Source organism: Sclerotinia sclerotiorum, genomic scaffold (genome assembly GCF_000146945.2).
Source record: "Sclerotinia sclerotiorum 1980 UF-70 scaffold_10 genomic scaffold, whole genome shotgun sequence".
In the NCBI taxonomy this organism is placed as follows: Eukaryota; Fungi; Ascomycota; class Leotiomycetes; order Helotiales; family Sclerotiniaceae; genus Sclerotinia; species Sclerotinia sclerotiorum.
In genome coordinates, this window is record NW_001820826.1 from 235583 (window position 1) to 257134 (window position 21552).

The following is a 21552-nucleotide window of genomic DNA, read 5'->3' on the forward strand; positions in this document are numbered from 1 at the left end:
GTTATTAAAAAGTATTGTACGCTTTGAACTTTGTCCGAAGAAAGAAGAGAGAAAGGGAGGTGAGGAGGGGGAAGAGAATCATCTTATAAAACAAGACGCCCATATCGTCCAGTTCTGACTCTAGCATCAGTTAGATATGGCTCTACTATAGCTTGATCTAAAATGAGTCCATGGAGAAAACCTCTCCGCTAGTGATCAGTAGTATATAGAACGGAGGGATTCCCCAGATCACTAGCGGGGAAGCGCGCCATTTTAGTCTTGTTTGTTTAAGCCCTAGAAAGATTTTTATTCTCTTTAAGATGGTCTATCATCGAGGGTATATGCGTCACCTGACTCTAGTCAAGATAGAAATTCAGGTGGCTCCTTCTAGATTCGGCGAAGTATGTTGACTTTCCCACTAAGCCAAGCACTAAGTCGTCTAGTTATTGACTACTTTAGTGACAGCACCACGACACACCAATAAATTAGGTAGCTTGTGATATACATAGTGTGTTATTAAGCCTACTTAGGTTATAAAACTACCCCAAAAGAAGCAGACTATGGTAGCTAGAAACTGTTTGCATCAAAACTAATCCCTTATCTAGAACGATGCAGTGAGACCAAGGGAGGAGTTTTTGTTGTCAAGTTTAGCTGTATACACTCCTGCATGATACTGCAGCATTTTAATTTACTCGGGATACTCTTGACCATCTTCTGCTAATAAAGGCTGAAGTATCACCACACTGTAGCTAGTTCCTTAGGATTATGTATCAACGCGTCATACTACAAGTGCGAGCTTTTTTCGAACCTAACCTTTCTCACAAGATTCTAGAATTTGAATTTGGCGATATAGGCCTCTGGTTCAAGCTTATGACCAAAACTCTGTCAGGACTTAGTATAAATTGGCGCTATTGTAAACCCGATACCAACTAGCAAGCATCGACAATTAATCTGCAAAGCAACGATGAAATTTTTTGCAAGGACAGCAATAGCCAGAGCCTTATTTTCAAATACCGAGGCACCTTTCCCAACTAGTGTGAAGAATCACGCTAGTTCTCTAAGGGTCTAGCTCTTAACAAGTGCGTTTTTTAGCGTCCAGTAGCCTACTACATTGAGAAGGAATGATAGCACTCAGCATAACTCTATTGTGAGCTACGTATATAAGAACGCCTCAATCGTTGAACTTTATGGATCGACTAGGAGGAACGGCCGTGGATGAATCGTGAACTTTACCAATGATGCTATATAGGTAGGTATCTATCGGAGCAGGGCCGCATTTATTTTGTCGGACATTACAGCGACGTCGGAGCAAAAGTTTACACAGGCGTCGAACTTCGACATTAAGGCAATGTACACACATATATTGATTTAAAAGAATCTCCAACATAAATCTATTTGTTGACTATCTTTCTGAAAATACTTTACAAATAGAAACCCGCAACTACACTTCAATGCAGCGTGACACATAGTTAAGTAAATTAGTGTATGTTCTGCTCTGAATCATACTGTATTTACTTCGAACGAAAAGCCACAGCCTGCAGGCATAAGGGAATACAGACGATGGAAATAGAGTTCTGCACAAAGAAATGAAGCGATGGACTAACCGGCAACGAACGATAAAGAAGACCTTCATTTACCGATACAGCACTCTCCTTTACCCCACCAAAAATAAGCGAGAAGAGAAAAATAAGACATACACCACCGCAATTTCAGAACTTATTAGCATTGTGAGCGGATGGAAAATTTGGAGCCTGGGAATGGGATTTATCATCATTATCCTAGTCCAGTATTACCAGACCTGTTAAACCCCCAAAAATGCATTGTACAATTGAGTTATAAAAGAAAGATAGAAGATGCTTCAAAGAAACTACCATCTCGAAGGCCCCCTTCTGTACGGACCCTGGTCTACATTCCCTGCCCTTGCTTTTGAAAAGTTATCACTAACTCTCCTATCATTTTCAAAATCTGAAAATGATGATTTGCCAAATGGTCGCAGATCGCTGCCTCCATGCACCCTCTTCATTGGACTTGATTCTCTTTCCCTTTGGTCTCTTATTTCCCTCCCTGCCATATCTAGAGAACTTTTGGGTATATCTCGACGATCTCGTCCCTGCACGTCAAACATGCTACTGACCTTTTTCAACGGGGAATTGGCATGACTGTATATACCCAAGCTTCCACCATCCGCTGTTCCGGCAGATGTAGATGTGACGCTGTTGGGTGTAGTTTGGCGAAACTGAGGTTGTCTCATCGCTGTGTTTGGTACCTTTCTGTTGTAAGGCGAATCACGCGGTTTGTTGAACGAAGTAGAAATAAAGGATGGGGCAGGAGAGAAAATCTGTCGGGAGACTGGCTTGCTAGGACTCACGCTATCTGGATCGACAAATTTAGAGTAATTAGGGTTTGGATTAGTACGAAAGCCTTTTTTGAGAACCACACTTGGTGTGTATATTTCAATTTCTTCCTCTCGACCAGTCTTGACTTTAGCACCCGGCCCGGAAAACTGCGTGCCGACATCTCGCATGACTGGATTCGTTCGGGGATGGACAAATTTGATATCATATTCACTCATGACTTCTTTCTGTATGATGCTAGTGTCTTTTTCTTGCTGTGAAAAGTTTGTTTGTAGGAAAAGTAATTGCCCAGTCATCAACAGTTCCAAAACCAGAGTAGTGAAAATCGTAACACTTGGTCGCGAGTCTGATGATAATGTCGGGAGAAACAGCCAATAGACCAACACGTGCCCCGGACTGAACAGACAGAATAATCTTAGGCAAACTGGTATAGGATCCCAAACAGCAATCTCCCAAACGTCCCGAGTCGGATCTGGATGAGCTCTTGATTGCGCGTCTGTATCCCCTAGTATAGTTGAGAGGAAACGAAGAGGAGAGGAAGATACCGGCGAGGAGTCGATGCGCACTCTTTGAGCAGAAGGAGTGGTCGGTGCGGCATCAATGGAACTCTCGAAGAGGCGGTAACGTCGTTTTCGTGAGAATGTCGATATTGCATTTAAGATCGACAATGCCGTCAATATATAGACGACTAGTGTAGACTATCATGTCAGTTAGTTTCAAGCTCTAGATACCAGTATTCATAATGGTGAGCCTTACCAAATAGCTCAACCAGCCAGTGCCTGAAGGCACATCTCCAAAGACATCGTCTACATTCCCAGATCCCCCATTTCCACTATTCGCCCTTGCAATTAATAACATAAAGTGCAATCCAAATGCTAGAGGGTTAGCATATGCCTTAGAGTCCCAATCTCTCGTCTCGATTTCTTCTGAAATCCATAGCACCCAATCGTGAATGTTAAACCAATCCGTAATCCGTTCACGGAGCGGTCTTCGGCGCACAAGTCGCGGCATGATGGACAATATATTGATAATATTCTCACATCATTGAGAGTCAATCTAGGAGCGACAATCGTGAAGCCGATGAAAATTTGGAATCGAATTTGCTTTGTTGAGATTTTTGTTTCTTTTGTTTATCACAAAGTTGTTCTGGAATAATGACTTATTATTTTGGTGTGGGTCGTAGGAGCTGCGGCTGCAACCAGGGGTACCGTACGCTAGTGCTGAAATTTAGTGGGGTCTTAGAGCTCACCTTGCTTGATGTTGCCGTTGTATTAATTGCTTGGTGAAGTATATCAGGCAAACAAAGACAAGATGGCAGCTCCAGCATCTGCCTATAAAGATAGGCAATTCCTCGCTGTTATTGGTGATGAGGTGAGCTTCAAGCTTATCCAAGCTGTTGCCAATATTGCTAACCAGCCTTGCAGGATTCCGTAACTGGATTGTTGTTGGCAGGTATTGGTGTACGAAATTCCCTATTCCACTACACGTTTACTGCTTGAGGAGGAGGTCACTGATGAAGGCATAGCATGTCACCTCGCCACCGGACTCGCAGAAGAACTTCCTCGTTGTCGATAGCAAGACAGATAATGCTGCCATTGAGGAAGCCTTCGAGAGATTCACAACTGAGAGGAAGGATATCGGCATTCTATTGATCAACCAACATGTAAGATAATTTTTAAAACTAGTGATAGAGGCTATGAGACTAAGGAGGGTTTTGCAGATTGCGGAACGTATACGCCATCGGGTTGATACCTACACAGCCGCATTCCCAGCATTACTGGAGATACCTAGTAAGGACCACCCATACGACCCGGAGAAGGATAGTGTTTTGCGAAGAGTCCGAAGACTCTTTGGAGAGTGAGGGTTCGTCCAGGAAATTCTAGGAGGTGATTACGCGGTATTGTTGGTGTTGTGTGTTTATATTGCTAGAGAGTTGGGCGTTTTCGAGATTGACACCTGGAACGGGTTATTTATATCAAACAATGAATACAAGAGCATGCCAATGTCACGATTTCACGCATCATTCCTTGAAGTCTTTACAAATAGACATAAGCACACCTCATGATCAATGAGCTTCAGCGGCCGGGACATTACATAGTACCCACCCTGGTCAGTTGAAAATCATTCATTCGACATGGACTAACACAGTCAATTGATAAATATAGGGCCAAAACAACGGTTCCCGTATTAATGCATTCGTTTATTCTCGTATGATCAGTTCTCGTAAAACAGCGCACCAAAACGCAAATCAAAAGCTCCGGGGTCAGAGATATCTGTCCAGGTACAGCGTGCCCCAGAAAGAAAACTTCCTCATCATCAATTATCTCAACAAGCCCATGTGTAAATCTCTGCTCTTCGCGAAATCCTAAGTACAATTTGAGAGTATTATGCCACTATGGTAGTACTGGGTTGTCTAACGAGTAAACGTAACCGTTGCTTCTAAACAAATGATATGCTCCTTGCCATCCTTGGAATATGCATCGGCGAAGACGGTGTAAGTTCCCTGATATATGAGTTAGAGAAGAAAAAGAAATAGAAGGCACGTTAAGAACTTACCGGAGGAATCTCCTTTGGTAGGTCAACATCCTTCGTGATTGTGATCTTTCCTTCATCAATCGGGCAATCCAAATCGACGTTAGATACCTGATCGCACAGATCCTGCTGCATATTGATAAGTCTTATCAAGCCATATTTGACCTGCAAGATAACATATGCACCCTTCTCTAACTTCTGCGATAATGTACCGACCGCCTCGATGGTGAGTTTATTCCCACTATTATCTAATTAGCCTCTGCTGCCATTTCCCAAGATCTCACAAATTGTGCATACGCAGTTGGAGGATTAGGAGTCAAATTGACGTGGTCGAGCTTTAGAATATCGGAAGAATGGTCGGCTTTGCAGTATGTAAGAGGATTGCTGCCAGGAACGGCTCCTCCCTTATCTTCGAGGACTTTTTGACCATTTCTAAAGAACGATAAGCCCTCTGCAGCGACGAAAGTGCTGCAGAAAAGTAAACTAATGAGATTGATGGAAATCTTCATGATTAATTTTGGTCTATGGTATCTGATGTTGTTGTTGTGCAGCTATTTACAAGGTTGGGCGGTGATGAAGTATTGAAGAGGCGGGTATACCTAGGCATTAATTACACCAGGTTGCTAGCCCGGTTGGGGTGACGTTTGGGTCAGAAGACAGTCTGATATCAAGCTAAGTGTGGCTGAGAAATGATGGAATTTTAGTGAATCTAATTGTCTCTTTACAAAGAACGCATTGCTCAATCAGTATAAATGTAAATATAAATATCAAATTAATAAATAATGTTTGTCTAGATGTATACAGTCAATACTACTCAAAGCGCCCAAAAAACTCAAATAATACATCCACAAATATCATAGGTAAAAATAGATGAGCCTAGATCGGTACGTATTAACCCCCCTGACTTGCTCCGTACGCTAACCCCTCATCAGCTATCGTGCTGTGGCTGAGTGTGCACCTACCATCATTCCATTCGATTCATAGTTGTTTCGCCATTTGACTGGTCTAACTTCTTTCTATATAAAACAAGCATCACCTATCTACACCTGTTTATTGCTCAAATATCCTACGGGAGAAAGCTATCTCCTCTTCCTAAAGTACCTGAAGATCTCATAACAACTCATAAAGAAACGTCACACTCAAGATGGATGAATTTGCCCCTCCTACTGGCCCTCCGCCCCCCAAAGTTCCAGCAGGATACAAAGCAGTATGGAACGACCAATATAAAGAATGGTTGGCATTTCATCTCCCTTGATGAGCCAATGAGAATTAACAGTTTCCTAGGTTTTATGTAAACATCTACACCAAAAAGTCCACCTGGGACAAACCCACTGAACCCGTCTACCCTTCCGACGATAGCGCTCCTGCCGGTCCTCCTCCCGGCTATTCCGGCGGCTCCTCCTCCAATTACCCCTCCGACACAAAAAGTAATCCCTATGATCCCTCCCCCAATACCGAAAGCGATGCCGAACTCGCCCGCCGTCTGCAAGCCGAGGAAGATGCCCGCGGAGGTTCAAGCAGTGGGATGCGGGGAAACGCTCAACAGGATTATCAGAATACTCCTATGCCTTCTTATTCGGAACAGGAATTGCCTCCGCGCGAACAGAAAAAGGGTTTCTTTGGCAAACTCTTAGGAAAGGCTGGTGGATCAGGTTCAAGTCATGCGCCGCAGCAACAGTATCAACAGCAATATGCGCAACAGCCGCAATATAGTGGATATCAACAACAACAACAGTATCCACCACAAGGATATCCACCTCAAGGCTACCCGTCTCAGGGCTATCCGCCGCAACAAGCTGGTTATGGAGGATATGGAGGGGGTTACGGAGGTGGCTATCAGCAGCAGAGGCCGCAAAAGAGTGGTGGTGGGTTGGGTATGGCTGGAGGAGCGGCTTTAGGATTAGGTGGAGGATTGATTGGTGGAATGTTACTTGAGGATGCGTAAGTTGTCAAAGATTGCCATGATATTCCTGGGAGAGACTGACTGGTTTCCAATACAGCATCCAAGATCACGATCAAAATGAATACAATCAAGGTTACGTGGACGGTGCAGATAATGGTGGGGATTTTGGCGGAGATGATGGAGGAGATTTTGGTGGTGATGACTTCTAGTTTCGAGAGACTTCGAGTCGTTATGAAATGATGAAATGAATGATATGAACTCGATATTTACTGCAAATACTCATGATGAATATAAACTACATACTATGAGATACTAGATCCACTACTGTAGGAGAAAATAGAGTCAGGAAAGCTGTAAAAGTACATAACCTGAGCACGCTTCATATCCAAATGCCCTTGTAGACATTATATACCTCAATCCAACTCCGTAACACATTTCAATGCTCAAACTTCAAATACAAGTTCAGCAAACGAACAAACAATCTCTTAGTCCCATCTAAATATAAAATCTAGAAAAAGAGTATATTTCACAACCTATGTAACTATTTTATACATTATATGACTCCTAGCCTACATGGTAGATTCCTCAAATCAGTATTTAAGAATTCTCTTATATCTTATCTTTCATCTCTGATATTCCATACGAGCTCTGATTTCTGATCTACGATCAGCTCGTTCCATATGGTTCTTCCCAGAGATGCATGTAGCTACTAGATATTTGATACTACCTAGATACTAGATACTTGGTATCCCCTATATATCCGGATCTTATTCAATAGATCGATCTAACCTAAACGCCTCGCTTCGTTTCCCCTTCAGCATTGGCTAGGTAGGTACAATACCTACCTAGGAATATCCCATTTTGATCAACCAACTCCTTTCTGTGTACACAGCTAAGGATTTGATTAGACGGTGAAATTTTATCCAAATCAAATCACCTATGCTTTTCCCCAACGCCGAGTTTTATGTTTTTCCCATTTGCGCGTGTGTTAGACCTGCTGATTTGAACCAGCATGATGGGCCAGCCAAAACGGACCGGACAAAGCCTATTCAATCATAGCATCTACATCCTTTTCCGTAGTCCTCGCTGGAGCTCCTCCTGCTCCTCTCCCAGCAGGCCCACTAATCAAGCCTCTGGTGTCGCTCTGGCACCCGGGACAATTATGCACCACATCATGTGCAAAAACATCACAATCTATGCAAAAGTGATTTCCACAGACCTCACATGCATATCTCCCACTTTCACTCATACTCTTCAATCCGGGTTCTGGTGCTCCCTTCTCGTGCTCATCCCTTCTCGGGAAAGGTGCTTGACATCCATAACAAGCCCTAGTTTTTCCTGCATCTTTCCAGAGGACTTCCACCCAGTTTCGCAAAGGGAATAGATGATGATATGAGCGGGCCAAATGGGTGGAGAGGATAAGTGTGAGACCGCATGCCGGGCATTCGGCTGGTAGTGAGCACACTTTACTACCGCAGCGAGAACAGAGGTAACCTCCTCTACTTAACTTGCCATGACATGCGCAAAAACTCATACTTTTCCCCGGTCCGAGTGTCCGAGATGGAAACCCCATCATGAGTAAACTACTATGAGATTGTTTTTTAGTACGCGTCACCGGGGGCGTTGTAGTCGCCATCATCAATTGTCTGAAGTGCTCCTCGTTCAGCGCAACAGAATATGCCGTATCATCCCCAGCATTAGTGCGTGAGCATATTTCGGCGCAAATGGCAACTTGGGCCGCGAGGCCTACAATACTAACCCGTATGCGGTCCGCTATGAGCGAGGAGATTGTTTCGTGGATATCGCCCGGGTCACTCGTAAGAAGAGCACCGTAGATAATAAGGATTTCCCTTGTACCATGGCTTGGAGCGTGGAAAAGTGCGGCTCTGCTCATCTCCAACGCATTTTGTAAACTAGGATTTCCTTGACCTTGGTCTACACGGAGACTTTTTAATCGTTCAATATGCTCGGTAGGATTTCCACTCATATCTGAAATACGCACTGCGATGCCATCGCGCATGCCAATGATGCCAAGCTGTGAGATAGGGTTTTGTTCGAAGTATTCTGTGACGAATTCGCTGGCGTAGCGGAGAGTAAGAAGGTAGCGCGTGGGGCGCATGTCTTTTTCTGTCATGGAGAAGGATAGATCGAGAATGAGTATTAGATGGCGGATAATACCTCGCTGTAAGGGCGTTGTATCTCTCAGCAATCTGTGTAGCCATATATCAGCACGTTGCCAAATCCCCGAAGCTTTAAAGAGAGAGAGCTTCTCTTACCTCTTCCTCTTGTTGGCCTCCCTCAACCCCTCAACCGCGGAATTGATACTACCATCTGCTCCTTCGACAACAGTGTCCCAACTTCTCTGAATGTCTTCCCAGGCAGCTCTCCGTCTATTACCTCCCCCATTTGTAGCCTTTTCTCTGGTAGTTGATCCAGCGGGCCCCGCCGCAGCTCCAGTAGACCGCGTGCCATGTCCGGCATTTACAATGGCGGGGGCTCCAATATCATCATCTGAGAGATCATCCACATATTCACCATCCGAGTCTGCCATTGTTGCAGCTGAAGCAAGTGAAAGAACTGAATCTGGGGCGCAAAAAATGTATGAATGATAGGTATTGAAAGCCAAGGCTGAGGTCTTTGACAAATGTCAAGGCTAGAACTTGCTGGAGAATTTAGTGGAGCTACTTGAGTGGTTGATTGCCGAGCCAAGATTAGGAGGGCATGATAACAATGCTTTATTCAGCTTTACGGGAAGAAAGAAATAAATTGGGACATGTCATTCTGATGATCAGATCTCAACAATTAATCTAATACGCTTTTTCCAGTACACTGTGGATATTAGAGCTTAAGGTCAGGGTCAGGGGCAAACCAGACAATAGAATGTCCTCATTGGCTTCACCGTCCCATGAGGGTACCCAGGAACAAAGCACTTCTCATGCAAGTCTGCATTGGCATCGATCCACGCACTGCACAAGCTATCTTAGCAAGCTACCACGCGTTGAAATATTAGATGAAGTGGGGCACAAGTCCAAGATTGCATACAGTCAAGGTATGATGTAGTAATCTGATGCTCTGAATTAATCTCTATTCTCCTCCTATTATAAGTTCCATGTTGGGTATAATACTCGCAAAATCACTATACAAGCCATTCCACCAATTCATATAATCATTCCCAGCTGCCCCTGCCATTATTACTCGACATCTTGTCGTGTGGCGTCATATTGCCCGTCCTCATTACCCCGTAGACAGGAGCTGTAGCTGCAATACATACTATCCTTTAAGCCAATATTCATGCTATTTATGTAGCAAGATGTACCATTCCGCGCATTAAATTAATATTGTTGTAAGACTTTTCGTATCCCCATTATAACAAAATTCCTAACTCCATTGCTCCCTAATTTTCTTAATTTCGTCATGAGTATGTGTTTGTGACTGGCATTGGCCAATCATCTTCTGTGATACTTGACCAAAAGGTCCATACCATGACCACAGATAGTAGAGTAAAGAGCGTCTCGAAAAGAGCTCCATCGATTTTTCCGTTCGTGCCGTTGCAAATATGAGTGCTGATAACATAGTTGAAGATCTGGCCCAGAGCGAATAGAACAGCTGCACCAACTAAAAAGATCATGGGCTTACGCTCGCCCAAAACTTTGATGACCAAAACTGTTTCTAGGACGAAAAATACGAACAGAAACACCAATGGCGCGAGTTGATATAGGACGTAGAGCGCGATATTTCGAGCCTCGCCGTTGCCATGGCCAACTAAACTTGAGTCGAAATGTCCTGTCCAGCTGTACCCAGTATCAAGGGCGATGTATCCAGTTCCGATGAAGATAGCTGCTGCTGAAGCAACCATAAGGCCTAGTGACATGGCTGTCCCGTCATCGATTATCTGATAGCCCACGACAGCATTCAACATTAGAATCCATAATGTCGCGCTAATCATTCCGAGGTGGATACCCGTGAATGCCTGGAGTAACGGTCAGCTCCCGCATATGGGGCTTGAGAGCTTGGTCCTACTTACTATCCGAACAGTTGCGCTCAGAGGAAACTCTCCCACAGTAAATATTTCACATATTTCTATAATCAGATAACCTAAGAGGAAAAGTTGCATTTCTCTAGAGAAAAATTGTTAGCAACACAATTCAAGAATTTTGTCCCTAGAAGTTTGGTATACCTTCTTCCCACTGCTGCCTGCTTTCGGTCCGACCGCCATATCAAGAATGCAGTAATGACAATTGCGATTCCTGCAATTAATATTGAGCCTCCGGGAAAGTTAGTCTATGGCTTTGCAGTAAATTGAATCGCGGGAACGAACCCAAGTTTCCCAAATATTTTCTACCACCCAATGATATACCGGTAAGCTCGCAGCCCCCATATCCGAAGTTGTTGTTTCTAGGAGGATTGAATAGCTATTGAAAAGCCCGGTTAGCAACGTTGAATCGCGAATCGTATTTTGAATCTGAGGATTGAGTGGTACGAACGTTGCAGACTGGTAACGTCGAGTCACGGCAGAAATGCTGGATAGAACATTTGTCAGTAATCGATTTCAAATTTCAAAAGCGATTGGATTGTGCAAATCTACTCACATGGAAATTTCCAAATTGTGTTGAGCCCATCTTCTCTCAACGAAGCAAACAATTCGCGATTGAGCGCGGGAGATCTCGGTAATATCTAGTGGCTTTAATTTTTATTGCCTTGTAAACAAAGAGTAAAATTGATTATTTTCGTAGTTGCGAAATTCCAAAGCGCGCGTTTATATTGTGATTTGTGTTTGTGAATGAAGCATTGATCAAAGGTAATGCTGCCTCACAGTTCCCATTCCAATGGTTTCTGTTCCTGTTTGTAGTTCTGTTCTTTCCTGACTATAAACCCCCAATCTCGATCCTTCCCTCAGCTCAGCGTTCCCCAATTATTAATGTTGATGTGCTAGAATGGAAATTCAGGAACGAGACGCTAGAATTATTAGTATGCTGCTTTACATTGACGTTCGTTCAACGATTGTTTGAAGTAATCCTGGTCGCAGAATCAAGTTTCGCAATTGCGAGTATATTTGTAGCCTTATATGAGTCTTGACGGATCTTGATACAATGGAGAAACTGGAAAACACACGAAAGTATAATTTTGATAAGATTAGAGATTGAGAAAGGCAGATTATGTGTGCAAGCGTGAGTTATTCAAGGACTGGGAAGTGAATTTGCCCTTGATGCAAAATGCGCTGGTCAAAATGGCGAAGGCTGGTCACCGTAGCCAAAACGAGGTAGACAATTCGATGACTTTAAATTATGCAATGGCATCCGACCCGTTCGAATCCTGGAAATCTTTCCTTTTTCTTCATAAAAATGTCATCAATCCCTGGTTCCTTACAATGCTCGTTACCTGGAGAACATTATTCTTCCGTGGTAGCGAAATGATCGTGTCGGAGCAAAATTGGTCTAAGGTCGAATCAGGTGGTGAATGGTTACAACGATGAAATGTGATTGAGCAAGCATTAGAAAAAAGGAAGAGTAACCGGTAAGAAAAAGTCACAGAGAAGGGGAACACGTCTTCACGCTGAATATAAGTCTTCAATTCACAGGGTCGCTTTCCGGGCTTCCCACCCGGTTCTTTCAATTCCTTCCTGGACCCAAGGGATGGTAAGATTTGAAGATTGGGGTAGTGAAATTAGCTATTATGCCTACCTAGATACATAACCTACTTGCCATTGTACAAAGGGAGTTGAAGCTCAGCCTCTCTCTTGCCAGGGTTTAAGGAGCGCAGCCGCCACAAAATATATTCACCTCTCGCCACCGATCTTACGCATAAAGCAATCGCATACCAGGCACTTTTCGAAAAACCAAAAAATGCCACTCACAATGTGGTGGGAAATTAATATTGGCGGGGGTTTTGCACTTGTACGATACCTGTGATACTGGTGAGGTTAAGTGGGTATAATGGGAAAGGAACGGATAAACGGAATGTCTATCATTGTCACGGAGTACCAAAAAGAACGAATTATTGGAATAGAAAAACTTGTCCTTACTTGATACATTAATCCTTTCTTCAATGATTTTCTATTTTGTCTGGTTGAGGTACAAGATGCCAATTAAGGGCAATAGCTCGAACACTGATTTCCGCTGGTCATCTAGTTGAATGATGTACATTCCACCTGTCAGCAACTGTTGGGACGGCTGTACCTGGCGGGATTATCTAGAGTAAGCGCCCGCAAGGCTCACCTTCCTTTCTGTTTTTGACATCCAGGAGCCTTGCGTATCTAAATGTTCTCGCGATAGTAGCTTGGGTGAAAGAGCTCGGATATGACGATATAGTTAGTAATGAACTCATCAAATGTATTGAGCATTCGTGAAACACATGTATTGTGGAGAGTACCTAGTAGGCGGCCCTGAAGGTTACGCTAAGCATGCAATACTTACTCTAACGAGAAGCTTCAACCACGCAATTTATATTGGTTAGGTTCGACAAAAGCTTCCTAACTTCATTGTGTGTCTTTTATATCACGTGAGCGAAGGAGATATACCGGTAGCTGTGAAATCTCAAGGAGATACGTGGCCCCAGTGACTTTTTCTGCTTAAGTCGAATTGTCGGAGAGCTTTAAAACTTATATATCTTTTTGCTATTCAGAATCTTTTCATTCTCGCAATAGAACTCACCTCCGGATCCGATTGGTTTCCCATTTGTCTATCCTAATTGGAGTTTCAGGGACAGCTCGCCGCAGGGACTGGAAAGAAATGTTGACCACTTCCTAGCACCTCTATCGACAGCTTTATGACATTTATATCTCCAATGGAGTAGAACTGCTCGTGATAATCATTCTCTACTACCTGTATTCAGAACAACTCCATGGCATGGCGGACAACATTACCTGGCCTTGAAGGGCATATAATAGGAGATAAACACACGAAATGCATTCGAGCCAGCGACCCAAAGTATTTCTGCGCACCAACAACCAAGCCGCAACTTCCTAATATAAAGTTGCATTTTAATCTCCACTCTCAAGTAACCATTCATCCCATTCCACCCTATCACCCATCATTATGCGCAAGAAAATTCTCCAAAATCCGAATATTCGATATTAGATTGTCCTAACATACTTCGCTTCCCTTGGACCTCCTGCAGCCCCCCCTCCACCCCAAAAAATGGTTGTGTATTTACAACACCATCCTAAGACTTCTATGTAGTAATGCTTGAAAATCTAGCGCTGACAGTGCTGAGCTTCTTACCCATGGTCTCCTTTTTGTTCATAAGATGACTATTTAAACCTACAATCATACTTTTGAACGGTTGGGCAAGCACTTGAACAAGTTGATATCGCGGATGGATATTCATGCTCTACCATACAATAGCTCCCAAAAACTTCCACTATTCGAATACTGTGAGTATCTGAACATGACACAATGTTCTTAATGGACTTGATGTTCCAAATACATTTAAAATCTGGAACGGTCTCAGAGATTCTTTTTTGTAGTGCACAGATTTTCAGGGCTATCTACTGGAAGCCATGGACAGACCAGAGTCTTCTCATTATCACAGTTGAGTGGAGTGCTAATTTTCGTGACAGGCAACTGCCCGCCGATTTCCATCTTCAGCCAACGAAGAATAGAAGCCTGTACTTATGCCAACCAATATTTTAACAATACTCGCGAGAGAATATCGCACGCTTGAAGAGAACATAGAAATGAAGGACAGAAGTAAATTGAGTTTACCGTAGATTTGGGGCTCCGCTCGAGTCTTGATCAATTCAAAACATCTTGTGCCTCTTTTGGTCATCAGAAGACGAGGACACATGACTGTGCCTGTGTCCAGCTTATTAACATGAAAATCCAATAACTAACGGAGAAAAGTAATCGCGAAGTGATATCAGGTCAGCGCGGAATTCGACAGCCCATATTACTTGATAGATATGACCTCATTGGACAGATTCTTGGAAAAATTACACCAAGCTACCTAGTTGGTCATGCAAAGATTTGGTAACGAATTGTCGTTGATCTTGACCCATATCAACCCGAGAGAGTACAATTTTAGTAGTAACTTGGCAGATCTCAAAATGGATGTGAAGGGAAAGGTGGAGGGTGGAGAGAGATAACAACGGTTCTCCATATTCTTTTGTGGAGTAATAAATTTCGAGGTCTCTATACACAGTATGTAAGCATGCTTACTTTCCTGAACAACTTCATAAATGGCAGCTGAAAAGTTTGATGTATGATGAGATAAATTGGCAGGAAGAAAAGGGGTATTTCTTGAGATTGTTATCGGTCAAATTTAGTATGTGAGCACGTGATATTCTTGCTATTAAAGCTCCGCATCTAGTAGGGAGTACCAGTTCTCAATTGCAGGATCGTTCTATGGCCCGCGTACCTTAAACTCGTCATCATCCGCCCATATCAGTAGGTCAAACAACGCATAGCCTTCTTTTAACATCACCAACCAACATCGTATTCAATCACATTACTTCGTTGTACTACGAATTGTAAGGGAGATACAGACGCCGAGATTATCTTGTTCCATTTTTCTTATCATATGAATACTCAATCTCACCGCGTGGGATCCACAATTAACAATCACGGCCATTCAGGGTCTCGGTGTAGTGACGTGCCATCTCATCCATCCACTTTGTGAACTTCTTTTCTACCCCGACCTTTTCCCCACCAATCCAACTCCGTGCGCTTTGGGCTGCTGCTACAGCTCAATTACCTTCAACATTCCTCCTTCAAAATCATCTCGTCGCCCTGCGAACATACCATTACGAACATTGTCCTCAGCACATCGACCGACTCCTAACCAAGGATTGCTGGGCTCGGACGAGAAGCAGGGTCGGCGGCCTCCCCTTTCGCGCTCATCGTCACCTGGCTCCGAATTCTCGTGGAGTGACACAGGTGATCTCGCAGAGCAACTTGCAGACGAGGAAGACCCGTTACAAATTCGATTACGAGCATCCCTTGACGAAGAGGTTTTTGGTGGTTCTTCCAAACGAAAGACAAGAAAAAGGGTTCGATATAACGACGAGACCAACGGCAAGGAGGAGAAACACTTCCATCCTGGACTTGTTAAAGAGGATATCGAAATTCCCGATCCTGGCCCTCGACAGATCAGTAGAGCTGAGCATATCTTAACAGCAATCATGACGGGTGAGAGGCAGATGCACGGCCTGACAGGCCGGCCATTAGTGTAAGGATATCGGTCGATATACTCTGCGCATAGAACTGATGATAAGATAGGTATTTTACAAGTATTTTTGTATCATTAGGTGTGTTTTTATTTGGATATGATCAAGGAGTTATGTCTGGCATTATCACGTACGTATAAGTCTCACTACTTGGATTTCAACTTTTGGCTAATTGCCTCTAAGCGGACCTTACTTTAAAGATTATTTCAATCAACCTTCTCGAGCCGAGGTTGGTACTATGGTTGCTATCTTGGAAATCGGCGCATTCATTTCATCTCTCGTTGTCGGGAAGGTCGGCGACATAATAGGGCGAAGAAAAACAATTTTGTATGGGTCCTGCATCTTCTTCATTGGAGGTGCACTTCAGACGTTGGCCACTGGTATGCCTATGATGCTCCTTGGTCGCATTATTGCAGGTGTCGGCGTTGGCATGCTGTCAACGATTGTGCCCATATACCAATCAGAGATATCACCTCCTCACAACCGCGGAAAGCTCGCCTGTATCGAATTTTCGGGCAATATCACAGGATATGCGACATCTGTATGGGTGGACTATTTCTGCAGTTTTATTAAGGGGAATATGTCATGGAGAATACCCTTATTGATGCAGTGCGTCATGGGTGCTCTTTTGGGTGTTGGAAGTTTGATCATCGTCGAGTCACCACGGTATTTATTTAATATTCGTTGCCTAAATTATTCGTTTGACTGATCCCATTTAGATGGCTTTTAGATAATGACCACGATGAAGAGGGTATGGTGGTTATTGCCAATCTTTATGGCGCTGGTGACATTCATAATCAGAAGGCACGGGAAGAATATCGGGAAATTAAGATGAATGTATTGATGGCTCGCCAAGAGGGCGAGAAATCTTACAAAGACATGTTTCGACGATATCGTACCCGAGTCTTCATTGCTATGTCGGCTCAGGCTTTCGCTCAACTCAATGGCATCAATGTCATTTCATACTATGCTCCACTTGTCTTTGAATCTGCAGGTTGGCTTGGCCGTCAAGCGATTTTGATGACTGGCATCAACGCTATCACGTACTTCATGTGTACTATACCGCCATGGTATCTGGTAGACCGTTGGGGACGACGTTTCATTCTTCTCAGCGGTGCAATAGCTATGGTTATATCACTGTCCGCCATATCTTACTTCCTATTCTTGGACATACCATCTACACCTACTTTGGTAGTCATATTTGTTATGATATATAATGGTGCTTTCGGGTTTAGTTGGGGGCCAATCCCATGGCTTTATCCACCGGAGATTCTACCCCTCAGCATTCGATCCAAGGGAGCTAGTTTATCTACCGCCACGAACTGGGCTTTCAACTGGCTCGTAGGAGAATTGACGCCTATCTTACAAGAATTAATCACATGGCGTCTATACTTGGTCCATGCCTTTTTCTGTGCAACAAGTTTCGTCGTCGGTAAGTCTGCCTATGGTGCTTCTCATGTTTTAATACCTAACAACTTGTAGTATACTTCATCTATCCTGAGACAGCCGGCGTAAGATTGGAAGATATGGACATGATTTTCGGTGACGCGACTACAGCAATGCCCACGCCAGCAACCAGAGCCGAAACTGGATCGTTGATGGGTGTCAGCTCGCCTGTCCCTTCTGTTGATCTGAGACGTGGATATGGAGGTTCGAATGGTATTGGTCCTTCAAGTGCCATCCCTGGTCTTGATATTGACCCACCAAATGTCTCGATAGTCAATGGAAAACCTCAATATGGGGTAGATGAAGAGTCGGGAGAAGGTGTCGGGGGCTGGATCTCACGCATGGTGAACCGGAACAGGGGCGAGGGTGGCAGTATAAAAAGTGGAAAGTATAAACCATTAGATCAAGACGAGGAGTGAGCGTCGTTATGCTGGTAGGATATTAGATTGGAATTAGCAAGGAGCGGGCGTAAATGGAACCTCGAAGGACGGAGTGTAATACCAGTGCCATCTAGAGCACGTATAGAATGTGAATTTATCGGGATTTGTAAATTATTTCTAAATGCTAGGTATTTTTACACTTTATTAGGGACTTCACATTTACAACTAAACTTTCCCCATGCAATGTGCATTGAATGTAGAGAGTTTGAGGACTCGTGGATGATGATTACTATGAGTAGCCTGGTGGCCCTATGTTCATGCTCTTATTAGTCTGGCGATGATAGAACTGTCGGATCAGCACTTGTTTTCTGTGATTAGATTTATTTGTACAAAAAACACGCCTAGGTTCGTTCAGAATGTATATGTGTCCAAATCATATCACACATGAATCATTTCATAATGAACTCAGATTCTAGATTGCAAACGAACATCGCAGGTTAATAGCAATATGTAGATCTGCACATGTCAAGTCAACAGTAGTAGGTAGATCTGAAAATGTTCTAACTTGCTGCAGCCTCGTCAGCCTCAGAAGGACAGATTTCGGGTAATTTGGTGGTGCACTAATTTTAGATTCCCCAATTGATTTCAAGCAAGGTAGACTTAGTATAATCTAGAGCTCAACTCCTTTTTACAAACTTTCACAAGGGATTACGTCTTTAACTATCTACTTCCTCTTCATCTGCGAATCTGCTCCTAGAAATTGCGGAGAGATGCGAGACCTTTTTCATTAATTTATTCTTTCTTCAATTCTTCGACATTCCCTACAAATTCTTCAAGTTGTGACCTTTGACTTTCGAAAGCTGCATCATCAACCCGGGCCACAAACATTAACCTGATCCCACTGCAGATCATAGATTATTGAAGGTTACTTTGGGAAATTCGTAACTCGGAGGGACAACGCTTTTCTTCTTTCGCAGCCTCTCGCACCCATTCGAGATGGCTTCCAGCAAGGCAGCTGTTGCTTCTGGCGCAGATCATGCTCAAACAACTCGTCGTCGTAATGTACCATCATCCAATGGTAGTCTTGTAGACACGGTGGAGATAGACGACAAGAAGACACAACTCAAGAAGGTGAGCGGACCTATGAGTTTTTCTGCAATATATTTACGAGGTAGAGACTGATTCCGATTCATTTACAGCAGGGAAAGCATTCTATAGTGCAGTTCCTCGATGAGTGGGAGTTCTTAATTGCTCCGTTGATTTTCACAATATTCGCATTCTTCACTAGATTATACAAGATAGGTCTTTCACCTATTGTTACTTGGGATGAAGCCCAGTAAGCATATTCTTTACATTCAAGACTTGAACATTTTGGACTGATCATGTCGGGTGCAGTTTTGGAAAATTTGGATCTCACTACCTCAAACGCGAATTCTACTTCGATGTCCACCCTCCTCTCGGAAAGATGTTGGTTGGCCTCTCCGGATATCTCGCAGGTTACAACGGCACTTTTGAATTTAAGTCTGGGGACCAATACCCCGAGGAAATTAATTACACCTTTATGCGTGCCTTCAACGCCTTCTTCGGTGCCGTCACGATTCCTTTGGCTTACTTTACTGCTCGCGAATTGAACTTCAAGAGACCGGCTGTATGGTTCGTTACATTGATGGTTCTCTGCGAAAACTCCTACACCACCATCAGTCGCTTCATTCTCCTGGATTCTATGCTTTTATGCTTTACATTCACCACAGTTCTCTGCTGGGCTAGGTTCCACAATCTTCAGAACCAAAGTTGGACCGTGGAATGGCTCGTCTGGCTTTTCTTGACTGGTTTAAGTATTGGATGTGTTTGCAGTGTGAAAATGGTCGGCCTCTTCTGCACAGCCATGGTTGGAATTTACACAATTGAAGATTTATGGAACAAGTTTGGTAATACCAAAATGCCAAAGGTAAAACAAGTCTAATTGCTCTTTCGGTTCGTTAACTTGCTGATGTATCTTTAGGTCGAGCTTGCGGCGCATCTTGGTATCAGAGTCCTTACCCTGATCGTCATTCCCGTACTCGTTTACATGTTATCTTTTGCTATCCACTTCTACGTCTTGGAAAACAGCGGGCCCGGTGATGCTCAAATGAGCTCCTTATTCCAGGCCAATTTGAGAGGAACTGAAGTTGGAAAAGATAGTCCGCTTGAAATTGCATATGGATCTCGAGCTACGATCAAGAATATGGGATACGGCGGTGGTCTTCTTCATTCCCACGTTCAGACCTATCCTGAAGGATCCAATCAGCAACAAATTACTTGCTACCACCACAAAGATGCTAACAACGAGTGGTGGTTCTACCCTAATCGTTCTCAACCAGAATTTGACCCAGAGGCACCGCTTAGATATGTTGCCAATGGCGATGTTCTACGTCTCGTTCATTCACAAACTGGCCGCAACCTTCACTCACATGATGTATCGGCACCTATTACTAAGGCGGACAAGGAAGTCTCTTGTTATGGAAATACCACTGTTGGTGATGACAAAGATCACTGGACCATGGAAGTGGTTAAGGATGTTTCGTCAAATGACCGAAGCAAAATTAGGACCTTGACTACTGCTTTCCGACTCAAGCACACTTCTTTAGGATGTTACTTGCGAGCTGGCAATGTTAACTTACCACAATGGGGTTTCAAGCAAATTGAAGTCACTTGTACCAAAGATAATAATCCCAAGGATGTTTACACTCATTGGAACGTGGAAGCTCACTGGAACGAGAAATGTATGTTGATTGTATCGATTAATGAAGATCCTACTGACCACATTTATAGTGCCTGCTGCTGATGCTGGAGCTTATAAGTCTCCCTTCATTCACGACTTTATTCATCTGAACGTTGCCATGATGACCTCGAACAATGCACTTGTCCCAGATCCCGACAAGCAGGATGACCTAGCTTCTTATTTCTGGCAATGGCCAATCCTTAATGTAGGATTAAGAATGTGTGGATGGGATGACAATATAGTCAAATATTTCCTTCTGGGGAATCCTCTCGTATACTGGGGCTCCACCGCCTCTCTTGGTGTCCTCGGTGTCCTCGTTCTCTGGTACCTCATCAGATGGCAGCGTGGATACGGCGAGCTCAGCCAGACGGACATTGATCAAATTCATTATGCTGGACTGTACCCAGTTCTCGGATGGGTCCTTCACTACCTACCATTTGTCGCCATGGCTCGTGTCACTTACGTTCATCATTACTATCCAGCACTTTATTTCGCCATCTTGACTTTTGGCTTCTGCTCGGATTGGATGCTGAGAAACCAGGCTAAGACTTTGCAATATGCTATCTATGGTGTTTTATATGGCTTGACGATTGCGCTTTATATCTTCTTTATTCCTATCTCCTGGGGTATGTCGGGACCTAATCAACAATATTCTAGATTAAAGTGGTTCGACAGCTGGAGAGTTACGGATTAAAGGGGACACCTCTTGACTGATGCATAGATGAAGTCCTTCATGTGAGAGGGGCAATAGTTCAAAGTTGGAGATGAATGAATGGATGGATGGATTACAATCTTATCTTGTGGGCAAAGGATGGGTGTCGAAAAGGAAATCTGGAAAAGGAAAATCTCGCATAGTAAGGTGTAGGCATACCTGATTCTGATACGAATTTCTGCTTTACCTTACGGATACACATGTGTAACAAAATCTCGAATTTTTATCTCTTGTTTCACTTTATTTTGCAGGAGCTTCCATGTGTCGTTGTATTGTATGTTTGCACCCTTTACGGAAGGTAGTCTTCATGGATGGATAGGCA

The 21552-nt window shown here is 43.6% G+C and overlaps 11 protein-coding genes across 11 annotated transcripts; 6 read left to right on the plus strand and 5 right to left on the minus strand.

The window, feature by feature from the left end:
* Nucleotides 1-299: 299 nt before the first annotated feature.
* SS1G_07609 (predicted protein) lies at nt 300-650 on the plus strand (the record flags this gene model as incomplete). Its single annotated transcript, XM_001590935.1, has 2 exons — nt 300-380; nt 585-650. 2 exons carry the CDS (start codon nt 300-302, stop codon nt 648-650), a joined length of 147 nt encoding a protein of 48 aa, XP_001590985.1.
* A 1287-nt stretch (nt 651-1937) lies between these two features.
* On the minus strand, nt 1938-2503 carry SS1G_07610 (hypothetical protein; the record flags this gene model as incomplete). The annotated part of the gene is made up of 2 exons (XM_001590936.1): nt 1938-2089; nt 2149-2503. The coding sequence occupies 2 exons, from the start codon at nt 2501-2503 to the stop codon at nt 1938-1940; spliced, it is 507 nt and encodes a 168-aa protein (XP_001590986.1).
* A 553-nt stretch (nt 2504-3056) lies between these two features.
* SS1G_07611 (hypothetical protein) lies at nt 3057-3344 on the minus strand (the record flags this gene model as incomplete). Its single annotated transcript, XM_001590937.1, has 1 exon — nt 3057-3344. The coding sequence occupies one exon, from the start codon at nt 3342-3344 to the stop codon at nt 3057-3059; it is 288 nt and encodes a 95-aa protein (XP_001590987.1).
* Nucleotides 3345-3644: 300 nt separating this feature from the next.
* Nucleotides 3645-4194, plus strand: SS1G_07612 (hypothetical protein; the record flags this gene model as incomplete). The annotated part of the gene is made up of 3 exons (XM_001590938.1): nt 3645-3704; nt 3859-3996; nt 4027-4194. The coding sequence occupies 3 exons, from the start codon at nt 3645-3647 to the stop codon at nt 4192-4194; spliced, it is 366 nt and encodes a 121-aa protein (XP_001590988.1).
* A 552-nt stretch (nt 4195-4746) lies between these two features.
* On the minus strand, nt 4747-5374 carry SS1G_07613 (hypothetical protein; the record flags this gene model as incomplete). Its single annotated transcript, XM_001590939.1, has 3 exons — nt 4747-4836; nt 4890-5106; nt 5163-5374. The coding sequence occupies 3 exons, from the start codon at nt 5372-5374 to the stop codon at nt 4747-4749; spliced, it is 519 nt and encodes a 172-aa protein (XP_001590989.1).
* Nucleotides 5375-6009: 635 nt separating this feature from the next.
* On the plus strand, nt 6010-6977 carry SS1G_07614 (hypothetical protein; the record flags this gene model as incomplete). Its single annotated transcript, XM_001590940.1, has 3 exons — nt 6010-6098; nt 6150-6806; nt 6866-6977. 3 exons carry the CDS (start codon nt 6010-6012, stop codon nt 6975-6977), a joined length of 858 nt encoding a protein of 285 aa, XP_001590990.1.
* An 836-nt stretch (nt 6978-7813) lies between these two features.
* SS1G_07615 (hypothetical protein) lies at nt 7814-9319 on the minus strand (the record flags this gene model as incomplete). Its single annotated transcript, XM_001590941.1, has 2 exons — nt 7814-8978; nt 9045-9319. The coding sequence occupies 2 exons, from the start codon at nt 9317-9319 to the stop codon at nt 7814-7816; spliced, it is 1440 nt and encodes a 479-aa protein (XP_001590991.1).
* Nucleotides 9320-10180: 861 nt separating this feature from the next.
* SS1G_07616 (hypothetical protein) lies at nt 10181-11387 on the minus strand (the record flags this gene model as incomplete). Its single annotated transcript, XM_001590942.1, has 6 exons — nt 10181-10738; nt 10793-10886; nt 10946-11033; nt 11087-11180; nt 11253-11288; nt 11358-11387. 6 exons carry the CDS (start codon nt 11385-11387, stop codon nt 10181-10183), a joined length of 900 nt encoding a protein of 299 aa, XP_001590992.1.
* A 608-nt stretch (nt 11388-11995) lies between these two features.
* On the plus strand, nt 11996-12241 carry SS1G_07617 (predicted protein; the record flags this gene model as incomplete). The annotated part of the gene is made up of 1 exon (XM_001590943.1): nt 11996-12241. One exon carries the CDS (start codon nt 11996-11998, stop codon nt 12239-12241), a length of 246 nt encoding a protein of 81 aa, XP_001590993.1.
* Nucleotides 12242-14944: 2703 nt separating this feature from the next.
* SS1G_07618 (hypothetical protein) lies at nt 14945-17796 on the plus strand (the record flags this gene model as incomplete). The annotated part of the gene is made up of 6 exons (XM_001590944.1): nt 14945-14965; nt 15341-15933; nt 15984-16061; nt 16115-16597; nt 16651-17363; nt 17414-17796. The coding sequence occupies 6 exons, from the start codon at nt 14945-14947 to the stop codon at nt 17794-17796; spliced, it is 2271 nt and encodes a 756-aa protein (XP_001590994.1).
* Nucleotides 17797-18753: 957 nt separating this feature from the next.
* On the plus strand, nt 18754-21212 carry SS1G_07619 (hypothetical protein; the record flags this gene model as incomplete). The annotated part of the gene is made up of 5 exons (XM_001590945.1): nt 18754-18888; nt 18957-19093; nt 19153-19705; nt 19760-20519; nt 20569-21212. 5 exons carry the CDS (start codon nt 18754-18756, stop codon nt 21210-21212), a joined length of 2229 nt encoding a protein of 742 aa, XP_001590995.1.
* Between the last annotated feature and the right edge of the window lie 340 nt (nt 21213-21552).